Consider the following 15,572-nt stretch of genomic DNA (forward strand, 5'->3'; position numbering starts at 1 on the left):
TTCAAGCTTAGGATTTAATATAGAAAGACAAGTATGAGGCGTTCTATATTACATATATATTTAATAAGCAAATAAAAGAAGACAGACATGTATATTACGTAATCGGTTATATAGTTTAACAATAAAATGCAAAAATGTATGAAATATTTGGCATTTTATTGAAATTATTTAAATTAAGGCTTTATATCGTTAAAAGTAAAAAAAATTATTATTGCATGTAATAGACTACTAAAATATCTTGCAACCATCCTCGCTTTACTGACCTTCCCTTTAGCCTTACCTTTAGCTAGATCCCCACTGCATAAGTGGGATGTAAATAGAGGCGTAGGAATTCAAAATTGTAACTATACCATATTATGCAAATCAAATAATATAATGTAAGAAAAATGGAGAAAAAATTTGAAAATAAACCCCAGGTTTTTAAGTGTTCCTAAACCGACATTTATGAGTTTTCATATCTTTTTTTGGCAGAAGCAACTGCTTGCTATATATGTTTGCCTGTTTATAATCTCAGTTATATTTAATGAATATTTATTCCTAAAGAAAATTGGAATCTGAATTTCTGATTGTCTGAAATATCTAAACAACGATTAAATTTCCATAAAAAAAGAAAACAGATGCGAGAAAATAGATTTAAGGCGTATTTTCAATAGTTAGTAAGGATCTAAAATTTATACCATTGTTTGGTGGCACCACATCTGGACATGCGACAGAAAATTCAGTAACATCTTCAACAACTTTTTTCTTTGTTGCTTTCTGAACTCTGAAACAAATGTATGCAATGAAAAATTAAACATCAACTGCAATAATTTTTCGTCGAAATATTACGTCCTTTCCTTTGAAATCTGATTCATAATTCTTTTTTTCCCCTTTTGACTTAGTAAAAATAAATATTGCACTTCATTACTTGATTAAAAACATCATTCGCTTCAAAATCATGCAAATCGGAAATGAAAGTCGACATGTTTCAGACGCTCAAAAATCGGCACCCGCTTTCAAGGTCGTCAATGAGAAGATACAAAAGTGAAATATAAAAAGTTAAGATTCAAACGAAAAATGAAAAAAAAAATAAATGTGAGAAGAAAAAAAAAACTAGAAAAATCACAGTAGCCGAGACAGAAAAAAAAGATAAAAAATAGAACAAGAAAAACCGCAGTGGCCTAGAGGGGCAAATCAGGGTAAAATGCAAATAAAATGTTGACTGACATTTCCTATTTGTATGTTTTTAAAGTGAATGAAGTTTTTAATCAATTAATATCATTCCGCTTAAACATCTTGGGATTATTTATTTAACGCATTTCATTATTTGTTTTTAATTTCAAAAGTGTTGAGAAAATTTGTTTCTTTCTATCAATAAAAATATATGTTAAGCTCAAATGTGCGGTGAGCTAAAGTTAATATTTGGTAGAAAAGGAGGAATAACAATCAATGGCATAAATAATCAATTAATTTCCTTACTTATATCTTTATTATTTGAAGTAGAAATTCGAAGTAGAAATCCGAAAATGACATAAAAGTTTCCGTTAATCTTCTAAATCATTACTTTTGTAACTGCTTTTTAAATTTTCAAAATTTAAATTTTATTCATTTGTTTTTGAAATCAGCATATGCTGTTTATCTCACATTTATAAAAGGAACACCATTGAGATTTCGGAAGAAAGTTAACGTTATAGATATTTTACCACTGAGGTTAGCTGAAAATATTGGATTAATATTTAAATAAGTAAACTTACTTTTCTGTTTCTTCTTCAATGGAAAATTCATCTGAAACAATATTGGCACATTGTTACTTCTAAGTAATCAAAATATAAATTTATTTTAATTCCAAAAAATTGATGTAAAATGCTAATTGCAGTCAATATGCTAAATAATATAAAGAAAGGTCATATGCACGAGGCAATGTCACATTTAACGTCAATTTTTGTCATGTAATAATATGATAAATTAGAAATTAACAACTTGCTTTATTATTGATAAAAATGTCTACTGATAATATTAAGGAATTATGATTTCAACCATTATTTGATGAATAAAAAGTACACATATTTATTTTTTTTAAAAAGCAATGTCATTTTAAATTAAATTTAATCACTTGAAGCGGAATCTAAACAACGAAAAAAAGTTTTGACTAGGCATTTCTTAAAGTTTAATAATTTAAATATTTTACTCTCTAAAATCTATAGGAGCTAAGAAAAACCTTATGCATTTTTAATGTATCGATACATTAATATATGTCTGCGATAAATGCAATTTTCATTACGCGAACTTAAAATATTTATTATCATTTAAAATTAACTAAAGCAAAAAATACGCCCTGAAAAGTGACCGAAAAACAACTGTAATTTCTTTCGATGTATATTCAAAATGAAACAGAAAATATTAATAGTTAATCATATTAATGTATAGGTGAAAACTCTCTCTTTCCAAAACACGGAATATACTTCACATATTCAATCATGAGTGGAATGACTGATTAGTACCTTTTCGGAGTCTCCTTCTTCGTATTTGAACAAGTGCCAATGCGACTACGCCTATCGCCAACAAAGTGCTAAGTGCTGCAATTGTTACAGCAACTAATAGAGTGAATCGACTCATAAATGCAGCTTCTGAAATAAAATAAAAAAATAAAATTAATTCCGGTTGTATAATAATTATTATCGGGCCATAACTGTTGAACCTAATTTTGTATAATTATCTTCATTCGATATTTATGTGGGGATGTGCTAATTTATTAACTGTAATTGTTTGTATGATTTTGGTTTGATCCCCTTCTTCTTTTTCTTAGACAATACACCCGGCTATCGGCTGAAGCCATCTCAATCAGTTTACTCCCTCTAGTTCTATGTGATGCTGTATTTTTACATCTGTTAACTCGTAATTCCTTTAGCCATTTTTTTACTCTATCAAACCTTTTTGCCTTCCTATTTTCCTCTTTCCCTCTGGTGTTTGAAATGTTATGTTTTAATTCCTTTGTTCACTATTTTATTAATTCCCCTATCTATACATATTACATGGTATTTCAACGTCTTAAATAATATCGGTCTGAATAGTCAATAAATAGATTTTTTCGTTTTATTGCAATGGATTTTTAAAATAGTTTTAGATTTTCAGACAGAAACAAGTTGTTTGTAATTACAAATCCATATAAACTATAAAGGTTACTATTGTTAACATTTTTTAAACTACCGACAAACCTTCTATAATTCAAATAATAAAATTGTTTGGGCATTATAAATAAAACACCTAAATAATTCGATGTAACTCAAAAGGAAAAAATATTCTTCAACATATTGATATAAAACTCGACTGAAAAACAAAACTTCTTTTTAATAAAATTTGAAGACCATGTAGGAAAAATTACGAAAAAATGTATGAGAGTTTCGAAAGAAATTTCAGCAATTTTATGTAAAAACTTAAATTTTTCATGGAATTTGAGTAAGTTAAAGAAAAGTAGTTCCCTTATATACTCAAAACTTTAAGAAATTTGAGAACCTATTTCAAAGATAAATTTAAAATTTATTAATATTAAAAAACTGCCATCATTATTATAAACATCAATAAAAAATACAAGTAGAAAATCGTATTTATACATTACAAAAATACTCTCTAAACTTTTTCCGGGATTTTGATACATTGTTTGTCTTCCATTCACGGAAGTAATGTCTTAACTCTTAACTCCTTAACTTAACTTTTTAGATAATTTAAAATGTACAAAGTAATTAATTTCATGACTGAAAAGATAATGTGTAAAAATAATATTTGTTTTTTTTTTAATAAAATTCTATATAGATAATTGTTAAACACTGTTTTCAATGCTTCTACAGTAGTATTAGAACAAAATATTAAAGTCAAAATGTGAAATATATAAAAATTGTTCGGTCCATTTTCAAACAAAAATTTTACCTTATTAAAGCGAGGAACTTTTTCTTAATTTTTTAGCAAAATCTAAATAAAAATAAATGAAATAAGTACTTGTAAGGGAATATAGTTACACGTTTTATCAAAACATCCTTTAAATGACAGTTTTGTAGATTATGCTTAGAAATCATTTTCAATATCATATGCAATCTATCATCAAGATGTAGATATAAACTAAAACCAATGGCTTTCTTTTCAATATTTATTCATTTAAATTTTGCTAAATTATAAAAAGCGTTTATTTAATCATATCTTCGAAAATGAAAAAGCTCATCGATTAAATTTATTTATCTATTTACCAACCTTGCTCTTCATCTCTAACAGAAAGTGTGCTTCCCAGTAGCGCAACAGAATTACTCCGTCCTTTTTCATTTGAAGCAGATGCAACTAGTACAAAAGGCGTGTTCGGAGAAAGCTTAGTAACCGAAAAAGTAGGATACTCATCATTGGTCAGATTAAAATGAAGATGATCAACTGCAGAATTATAGACATCCAGATGGAATTTTTGTGGTAAGCCACCATTATAACCAGGTTCACACTCTACCAATATCCAGTTTTGCGTTCTGTTTGCAATCACACAATTCCGTAGAGGATCTGGTGGACCTGGAAGAAAAAAGGGATAAAAAAAAGACTTTTTTATAATGTATATTTCTAAATGTTTACTCAAGTTAACACATAAACATTTTAAAACAGAAATGCTGCATGTGATTTTATTGAATATTATGAATAGTATCAATGTGTATTATTTATTTGGAAACTACTTAAATACATGATTTTTTTCTAGGTTGAAGGAATTTACTTTTTCAAACAATGAAAGAGATTTCAATTAAATTTGTTGATTACTCAAATTTGGGGATTTGAAATTATTAACAAATTTGGTCAAAATTGTATTCAAAAAAATGATATTAATCAAAATATACTCTATGTATGAAAATACATTTTTACTTATGCTTATAATTTTTTTCGGATGTAGTTAAATAATATTTTGTTCATTTTATCACCAATGCAAAAAGCAAAAACAGAAAATTAAATTCAAGGCACATTTTAAATTAAAGGGAGAAATTGTAATTATTTTTATAAAGTTACCTTAAGTACCAAAACTCTCGATGTATTTCAGTAATGTTTTATCAAACATTCTTTTAGATTAGCTTTTGAGTCTTTGGTTAGATAAATAAACGTCCAATGGTTTGTATGGAATCTAATTTCATGTATGATGTTGTTCGTATCTCGAAAGAAATCAATTCTTATCCGTTTTGGAAAAAAATATCAAAATTAAAACATCTCCGTAAAGTAAGAATTTTATTTTTAAAATTAAAAGAGAATACATTTCGATATGCTAACTTTAACTCCTCCTAATGAAAAAAAAAACACTTGCTAAATTTTCCTATTTTCAGAACTTCGAATTATTAAAATTAAAATTTCTTTTTAAATTTAAGAAACATTTAAAATAATAATTAATAAAACAGTATACGAAATTTATCGTATAATGTTTCGTTCCGTATCATTATATAAATTAAATATTAAATGTAATACCAGCTTGAATAATCCTAGACACACATGGTTCCTTTTGTTCACCAACTGCATTTGTCCCCCAACACATAACCACACCGAAATCCAATAGAGCTTTTGGAGTTACCGTAAGAATGCTACGAATTTTCTTTGAAGTAAAGTTCATCAATTCTACATTTTCAACCGAATTGTTTAGGGACCAGCGAAAGATGACATCATCTGGATCAGCATCTAATTCGCAAGTAATATTCACGCTTTCCCCTCTTGTAACACCGTACAGTGACTTTCCAATGCCTTTACATGTTGGTGCATCTGAAAAATAATAATAAACTAATTCCTCTTTAATTAATTTTTTAATTATATATTTCTATGAATACAAAACTTTGAAATATTACTATTACTAAGAAAAATGTTTTAAAAACTTCTAGCTGCCTACTATGTATAGAATAGCGGTATGTATGAACTGTGCATGTACGATTGTGCAGTGTCCTGGATAACTTATGATTTAATGATCAGATCTTCACGTACTAGGGCACAATCTTAATGGTTCAAAAGGGTGATCTTAGATGTGCTACTTAATGAATGCAACCGATATTTTAAGTTGCAAAATTAGACGCAAAAAACATACTTTCTCTGAATAAACATACCTGTTTTGGACGGATGTAAATTTCTGTGCCTCAAAATACAGAGAGTAGCCGCACTCTGTCAAATATGCTCCTAATAGCGATCAAAAGCCTTATATCATTTTTAAGAATGTATTATTTTTATATACCAAAATATAAAATTTGAATAAAATCGGGTAAATAGTTTTAGAGAAATTGAATTTAAAGTATACGACTTCTTTAGCGTTCAGGATGTTCTCAGAACAATACTACGGATTTTGTTCAAAATTTGTATTTTGCCTTGAAAAGTTACGTGCTTTAGATTTACATAAGAAAATTGTTTACCTGATTATTCAAATTGTTTTTTAACTATTATTAAATGAAATAATAAATAATTACAAAAATTTATTTTTTTGCATTAATCTGTAGGTAAATGAATTTTATATTTATGAGCGAAATATTTTGATTCAATTAAAAAAATTCCTGAGTTGAGAAATACGCAAAAAGTAAAATGAACATTAAGAGGTACTAACTTTGGACCCTTTTTCTGATCGACCTATTAAACCATCTCACTCTGAAAGAAGCAGCCCCTTGTTTTTTGAGGGTCAAAGGTTAAAATATGTAATTAAAAAAGTTACGTTTTGTGCTGTACGTATGTTTTGTGCAAAAATCTTTATTCTGAGAAAGTATGTTTTAGTGTCTGATTTCTCAATTTAAAATATGATTTAAGCTAAGTAATTAGCATATTTAAGATCAAACCTGTAAACCGTGAACCATTGAGTTCCAGTATGTGTGAAAATCCAATTCGATCAAAAGTTATTTCCTGTTATTTTACTTGTTTATTTACTTTGTTACTCTACATTTAGTACCAACCTTTTAAACTTGTTTAAGTCAATTGATTTGGTATAATCTTTGACCAGTAAGAAACTTACTTAAAAATAACAGTTGAGTAATACTGACCCGCTTTTACAATCTGTCTGACGAAAGAACTCCTTCCGTGGCAGAGTATAGCTTTTTCTACTGTCACGGACACAAAGAGAGAAGCTTTTGCTACTTCTTTTGCCGATCAACTTCGAAAAATGCTCTAAATGTTCTCTATACCCTTACTTGAAATAGTTTAACCTCGTAACTATAGTCACCGACAATTTTCTAGACGATAGGAAAAGGAAGAGATAGAAAGAAAATAAACGATAACGCTATTGAGAAGCATCGCCTGTATCCAATCACCGGGGAAATAAGGAACAACTAAATTTTATTCGTAACGGAGTTACAAAAGTTAGAAATACTTATTACAATTCAGTCACCGTAAGGATCAAGCACTAATTACTTGTTGTAACTCGATTGCTTATTGGATGTATATCCGTGTGTTCGGATATATTTGGAACTCTGTCTTATAACTCTTTTTTAACTGTATCTTAGTTCTATCATCTATTTTTTGGTGCAAGTGAAAAGTTTGTTTATAGCAACAAAAATGTTGTATATTTCAGGAGTAATTAGGTTGTATATCTTAGAAACAATTTTATTTTCACTTTCTACGTTGCTGTTCTCACGTATTCTACCGCAAAAATAATTTTTCATTATGATTTTTTTCAAAATTTTGAACATTGCACATTTAACTTCAGCTTCAGATTGCCAGCTTGTGTCTGGCTGTCATGTAGTGGTATCCTATTGACATAATCTGGACGTAAAACTTGAAATTAATCAACAAATGGTCTTATCAGAAATGCAGAATTAACAACATTCCTATTTTGAGTTCATTAAAGTTAATAAAAAAATCAAGGAAATAAAAGATTTATTCGATTATACGTTGCTATTGTTTCATGCGTGAAATGGATTTTGCTGAAATTAATGAATTGCAGAGAAATATAAATATATTTTGAAACTTACATCGTACTTCAAGTGACAATTCCGAGCTTTCACCTTTACCTTCAGTATTTGCAGCAGAGCATTTGTATCTCCCTCTATTGTCCTTCCTAACTTTTTGCAATACCAAAGACTGATTGGAGATTAAAATACCAGTAGATGCATTGCCATAAAAAGGAACACCATTGAAAAACCAAGTTAATTCTCTTATTCCAGGATTTGACTTAGTTACACATTCCAGGTACACATCATTGCCTTCCTTGATCGTAGAGTACTTAATGTTAGCGCCAACTTGCAAAGTCACTTGGGGTGGAACTTCATGAAAAGGAAAGAAATCAAATTATATTTGGCAATTTAAGTAAAGCCTAAATGATGTTAGATCTGAAAAGCCTGTTTTAGTTCACACAGTTTATATAAAATATTCCCAGAACAATGAAAAACAAATTTTTTTGCTTTTATTCAAATAATAGAACATGCCTAATTAACATAGTAAGCTTTCATATCTGAAATTAGTTAAGCATAAAAATCAATAGCTACCTTGAGTACTTAATGTTAACCCTTACTTGAAAAGTTACTTGGAGAGGAACTTCATGAAAATACAAAGAAATCAGATTAAATCTGGTAATTTAAGTTAAGTTTAATTGATGTTAGATCTGATAAATCTGCTTTAATTCATAGAATTTACATAAATTATTTCCTAACACAGGGGAAAATATTTTTATTTCCATTTATACAAATGCTTTATCTTGCATAATTTGGAAATTTCAAATCTGAAATTAATTTTGCTCCTAATAAAGCTATATATTTCTTAATGCCATTTTTAGTCTATATATATTGTGAAACTGCACAAGTTTAAAAGCGTTACAGTGTGTCGGGTATATGTTTCGACTAACTTCTTGGGGAGTTAGGGCACATGAATTAAAATTTCATAGACACCCGACAATGTCACTGTGTGCTGCTGGAGGGGCGTCCCTATTTTGACTTTTTCAGAAGCACGTGAAGAAACAGTTCGTAATAAGGAAGCGTCTCTAGTGGCATATGGCAACATTTCTTGACATGGGATCTTGTACAATTTTAATCCTGAAGATGTTCCCTAACTTTCTTAGAAATCTGTCGCAAGATTTTAAGAATTATCTATATATATATATATAACGTTTTGAGACTTTTTCATTTTGACAAAAAATAGATTAAGAATGTCATTTGAAAAACTGTAGTTTAGGGAGAGAAATTAATTGTAGATTCGAAATCAACTATACGAATAAATCCAAGTTCTGTTAAAAAATCAATTACGACAGAAAGCAAAAAAAAAAAAGGTCCCCAACACAATTTTCAAGTAACAGTATATATATATATATATATATATGTATATTATATATATATATATATATATATATATATATATATATATATATATATATATATATATATATATATATATATATATATATATATATATATATATATATATATATATATATATATATATACACTCTATAACAAAGAATCGACGCACCATGAAAGAGTTGTCCGATAGAAACGAAAATTCGCGGATAGCAAGACAATGTACAGAATAGTAAATGATTAAAATTTCAGAACAACTGAATAATTTATTGCAGAGTTACAGTAGCAAGTCAAATAAGGTGTTGACCCGCCTCTAACCTGGATACAAGCTGCTACACGGCGTGGCATAGACCGATAAAGCTCCCGGATGGTCTCTTGCTGTATTTCCTGCCAAATTCGATCCAGTTGTCGAACGAGGTCATCCACATTCTGTGCCAGATGCTATCGCCTTCGCATCATATCCCAGACATGCTCGATGGGAGAGAGATCTGGTGATCTCTCTCCCATCGGAGCCTGATAAGAAGGCCAAGGAAGAGTTTGACAAGCTTGCAGACAGATCATAGCAACACGTTCCGTCTGTGGTCTGGCATTGTCCCGCTGAAAAACCAGTCCAGGGCACTGCGAAAGGAACGGTAGCAAAACAGGTCTTAGGATGTCATCGACATACCGCTGTGCAGTAAGTGTACCTCTAATGACGACCAAAGAGGTCCGGCTGTCAAAGGAAATGGCACCCCAGACCATAATGCCTTGTTGAGGGCCTGTATGGCGTGCAATAGTGAAGACAGGATCCCTCTTCTGCCCTGTGTGTCTCCAAACACGTCTTCGATGATCGTCAGGACACAGTTGGAAGCGGGATTCGACGCTAAAGAATATACGTCCTCAGTCGGCATCATTCCAGTCATATCTGTTCAAAACATTCATGCATACAAAGCAATCGGATGATTGCTTCTTGTTGCGCCGATTTTTTTGTTACAGAGTATATATATATATATATATATATATATATATATATATATATATATATATATATATATATATATATATATATATATATATATATATATATATATATATATATATATATATATATATATATATATATATATATATATATATATATATATATATATATATATATATATATATTTGCTTTCGAAAATTTAATTAAATTTAAAATTATTTTTAAAAATGAGCAGCATGATTCATTAAAAACTATTTTATTCGTACTTAGTGAAAAGCTCATTAAATAAAAAAATTCTTCTGATGCGTACTTTAAATCTTAATAGAACTTAAAGAACAAGTGAAATTGCGTGCAATAAGGAAAATAAAATTTTGAGTAAATTAATTTCTTCTTCAAACATAAGTTATGAATTATTCATTGGCAAAAACTCGGTAAAGAGATCTTCATTAGATGTATGCAAAAGAAAAATACATAATATCGAACATAAAATACATATAAATATGATACTTTAAGTAATTATGATGTATTTCATTTGTACAAGTTAAATTTAGTTTTTTTTTTATTAAATATTCACAAAGGCAAAGTAACGCTAGAATATTTTGTAATTATTCAATATTTAAATTATATAGAAAAAAGATTTCAATAAGGAAGATTTTTTTTCTATTAATTCTCCCTTTTTTATTGTTTACTTAATTATTTTTATATCAGAACTTGGCTCTATTAAATTTGGATGTTTATTATATGATTTGAATTATGTTTTATCTGTAATTAAATTTAAATAAAATAAATTTTTTTTGTAATTTTTCAGTTTTTAAACGAAATGTAATTTATGTAATTTTTAGCAATGTTCAACCCCTCAGGGGTTATACCTCTTTTAGGTTAGCACTATAAATCACACCCCCGGAGTCCTCCAGTGATCTGTCCTTCCTTCGTTTTCCTCTCCCTTTACTCCTACTTTCTCTTTTCTCTTACCCTTTGTCGTAGTCGCCAAATTTAATGGTGAGAGCTTTTCGTCTGTGCTCGATTACCTACCTGTTGTAGAGGATCCTGATAAGAAGAGACCACCCACGTTTTCGCCAAGCGTGGAGTCCCGTCGTGGGACCTTAAAATTATTAACAAATTGTACTTAATTAAATCAGATACTAACCCTTCACCTGTATTACGACTGCGTCACGCAGAAATTATCCTAATCCATTTCCGAATCAACCACACTCGTTTAACGCATCTATATTTGCTGCTTTTAGAACCGTCTTCCCATTGCTACTCTAACAATATTAAAATCCAGTGCAACTTTTGATTAACCATATTTTAACTATTTGCCCTTGTTCTAACTTTTATGGTCTCACCCTTTATGGTATTTTGGTAGTAGTCTTATTTTTTCTCTAGAGAATTTGTAAGGAGACACTCATAATCCTAACACTTTGTCCTTTCTGCGCTCAATTGGTATTTTATATTGTCTATAATTGTCTTATCCTATTTACACTTTTATCTGATTTAATTCCTGTTTCGAACCTGTTTCATCTTGTTTTATAGTAATAATATTTTAGCTGATTTTATACATTTTCGAATACACTTGTTACATTGTGTAAATTTTATTAAGAAAAAAATAGCAGGATGATTTTCGCCTTTGATTTGTTTTGAAACCGATTGTTAGGAGCAACATGCCCTTTCGCGGATCTTGTGCCATTAAACTCTACATTCAATTCAATAAAAGTGAAAAAGTTTAGTTTAGTTTCTTATTATTTTCACCGCCTTCTCTTTTAGCTACATATTTTCGCAAAATTACTTAAGTATCAAATCAATTCCGCTAATATTTTTATAAAAAAAATCTTTAAGCTCACGTAGATATGTAAAAACGATTTGACGTATTTGATTTAAAATTATATACCCAATTTGGCATTTTTTTAGTTGAATGAAATAATTGGCAATGAGACAAAATTACAAAACTGATAAAGTATTCAAGCGTTTCTGAATAAGTAAAAAAAAAAAATTCTAAAATAAGTAAATAAAATTGAAATTGCAACTCCATTGAACTTCTGTTAAATTAGCAGCCTCGTTTAAATTCTTGTTAATTATATTACACTTTTCATCTCACAAATTGCCACTAACAATAACTTTATCATTGCCCATTTCGGCTCAAAATTGGTTCAATATGGGACCTATAAGAACATGCACCGAAAGACCAATATTGGGATGTCTGCATTTTTTAATATCGGGCTAATATAAGGTCTATATAGGCTGAATAATATATATAAAATATCGGGTGAATCTCGCACTTTTATGTAAGGCCGATATTAATTGTAAAGTCACTGTAAAATATCAGGTAAAGTGGGCTATTCTATATAGGACCAATATCGGGAAATTAATAGCATTTTGATCCTTTATTGAGCCAAGATTCATGAATATTGGACAAATGAGGGCCCAAATTATTTTGCTGCTTATGGCGTTGAGATTTAATACATTGTCGGAAACACTGAGAGAAAATGCTGGAGTTACTCTTGAAATTTTTTTTACTATTATCAAGGTCAATATTTTTGTATTTCTTTTTATGAATGATGTTTAAATGGCGTCTTACGCACTGAATGATGTCTAAATAAGTGTTAATAGTAAAAAATAAAACTTGAATTCTGATAAATGAATTGTTGTGACTAAATTCTTATGAACACAATTTGACAACTTACAAAGTACGTTGAGTGTCCATGCATCTTGAATAACACTGTGAGGCAAGGCTGGATTTTCTGCTTTGCATAAAACTGTTTTTCCATTGTCTTCAGAATTGATAGTTAGATGAAAACTACTATACGTTATATTTCTATTTACAAAAAATGATTGCCTGTTGTTTTGGATGATTTTATTATCAATCCACCAAGATAATTTAGCTGCCGGCCTTGAACCTGATGTCTCACAGTCAAGTCGAAGGTCAGTCCTTGCTTTCAGAGGCTTAGGAGTAGTTGTTATATGTACGTATAATGGACGCACTGAAAAATAATTAAATATTAATGTGCAACCTTTTTAGAATATGAAAAATTATACTATGATTAATTAAAATTGAAGGCATTCAAACTTCTCAATTAAATTGCTCCATGCATTTATTTTATATTTGTAATTTTACTATTGATTCATTGAACTACGGAAACTACATTTATACTTAATTAACAAATGGTATAAAATTAATAATTAAAAAAGTTTTTATTTTTCGCATAGAGCAAATAAAATATTGAATCTATTGAAGGTATCTATTTGGCTTTTGAAAATGTCTTGGGAACATTAATTATTTGTTTCAAGTTTAGTTCAGTTACTGATTTCTTTTAGATGTCATATTGATCATAGAAACACTATTTATTTCAATTCATTTAAAAATATTCTATGTATGCAAACTATATGCTTTGAGGCGTACACTAATTAAATTCAACACATACGAGTATTCTAAAAGAATGAATAAATGACTGGTGTACGATAATTAAAACACACTTAATATTAACGTTTCGCGTATTTTCAAAATACTTAGTGCAACATTTAACAATCGTCTTATTTCCTATTACCTACAGCACGTATTTTAACTCATTCTGTATGAAAATAAGAGGAACAAATTTTAAATTTAACTTAAGTAAATACTTATAACTAAAGCAAAATCACGTAAAACTTTATGCAGTGATTTAGTTCATATTTAGTATCTTTAAATACGTTTGTAATATACATAGTAACAGATAAAATTTTTGATTTACAAAAGGAAAAAAAAAAGAAAAAACACCAATCTATTATTATAAGCAATTATGTTAGTCCACCATACAACTAAATCATGCATGGTTGAAAAAATACAATTCTGTCTTATAAAAATTAAATATACGGTATTTATATCATTCAATATCTACAATTTTTCTATTAATATGGTAACAGTTTACAGGATGTTATAATTTTCAAAATTATAGATTTTATTACAGCACAATTAGTAAAAAATACAAAACTGAAGAGTAAACTTATCCAAATAAATTTTTATGAAATATGGTATTATGATAAAATTACCAAATTTTGCTACATTTACCAAGAATTATCAAAGATTATAAAATAAGGCATAGTTTATTGGCTATGTCATTCAAATCACTACCAACATTCTTTGGTAAAAATTATCGAGCTTTTTGGTATTGCCATGCAGCTTGAAAGACGGAAATTCAACCATATTCTGATAGTTATGACAATCTTTTCTCAGTGCAATATGCATATATATTGTATTTTTTAAAGTCACTGCTTTGCATGGAAGTTTGAAGCTACATATTGTGTATTTAAATGTAAATGAATTTTTTTTAATTTTGACTTTTCGTTATTTAATATTTCAATGTTAGTTGGTTTGACTATTTTGTGTATTACTCATGGTTCTCAGTTTCAAGTGCTACGGAGTTATTAATTTAAACACATATATTAAAAGTAAGGAGCTGCCGATTACAGAACGAAAAGAGGAAAAAATATTGCTTCTACAAATTATGCAAATGTAAAAAGCAAATATGGATTTATATCATGCTTACGGTTTAAATCAACGTAAACGGAAGTGCTGAGAGGGTCAGTGAGATTTGTGTTTGAGGCTTGGCAAACAAGCTCCAGCATAAAATCAGATCTTCGAATTTCTTTTATTACTAGCTCATTTCTCACAAAACCTTTAGCAGTTCGAAAATAAGTTTCATCCAACATGTGGCCGTTCTTCCACCACGTTACAACAGGAGCAGGGTTTCCTAAGAGAAAAGAAAATAATGAAATTAGTGTTATAAAATACCGCTTTTAACAAAGTAATTTTTCATCTTTCACAGGCAACAACTAAAACTACGATATTTAAATTAGATTTATATATATATATATATATATATATATATATATATATATATATATATATATATATATATATATATATATATATATATATATATATATATATATATATATATATATATATATATATATATATATATATATATATATATATATATATATATATATATATATATATATATATATATATATATATATATATATATATATATATATATATATATATATATATATATATATATATATATATATATATATATATATATATATATATATGTGTGTGTGGCTAGGTGGCGCAGTTGGTTTGTCGTCGGCCTTGTGAGCCCAAGTCTGCGGGTTCGATCCCCGGCCCAGACACTGGATTTTCGGGATGTAGAAAATCCTCAGCTGCCATGTCGTATGATTATGCGGTATGTAAATGATCCCTGGAGTGCCTTATTGGCATTTCCAGAAAAATTAAATTCCTAGTGCACTTTAGCATCCAAATAGAGTCTCGGTGCTGCCATCTAGTGTGGCAGAAGCTAGACATCCAAATTAACATGGCCAACGGTTTCTCACCC

General features: G+C 28.8%; 1 protein-coding gene across 1 annotated transcript in view; it reads right to left on the bottom strand.

Annotated features, from left to right (window-relative positions):
* The window catches only part of LOC107452856 (nephrin), a 61,795-nt gene that overhangs the window by 8,517 nt on the left and 37,706 nt on the right, over nt 1–15,572 (bottom strand). Inside the window, exons 4-11 of the mRNA XM_016069478.4 lie at nt 14,715–14,918; nt 12,876–13,172; nt 7,917–8,207; nt 5,452–5,739; nt 4,222–4,521; nt 2,481–2,606; nt 1,734–1,764; nt 678–763 (exon numbers count right to left, since the gene is read on the bottom strand). Coding sequence (XP_015924964.2) covers nt 678–763; nt 1,734–1,764; nt 2,481–2,606; nt 4,222–4,521; nt 5,452–5,739; nt 7,917–8,207; nt 12,876–13,172; nt 14,715–14,918 — 1,623 coding nt within the window. The remainder of the gene's footprint in view (nt 1–677; nt 764–1,733; nt 1,765–2,480; nt 2,607–4,221; nt 4,522–5,451; nt 5,740–7,916; nt 8,208–12,875; nt 13,173–14,714; nt 14,919–15,572) is intronic.

The sequence above is a fragment of the Parasteatoda tepidariorum genome, chromosome 6 (genome assembly GCF_982258835.1).
Source record: "Parasteatoda tepidariorum strain Cologne lab strain chromosome 6, Ptep-v5.0, whole genome shotgun sequence".
In the NCBI taxonomy this organism is placed as follows: Eukaryota; Metazoa; Arthropoda; class Arachnida; order Araneae; family Theridiidae; genus Parasteatoda; species Parasteatoda tepidariorum.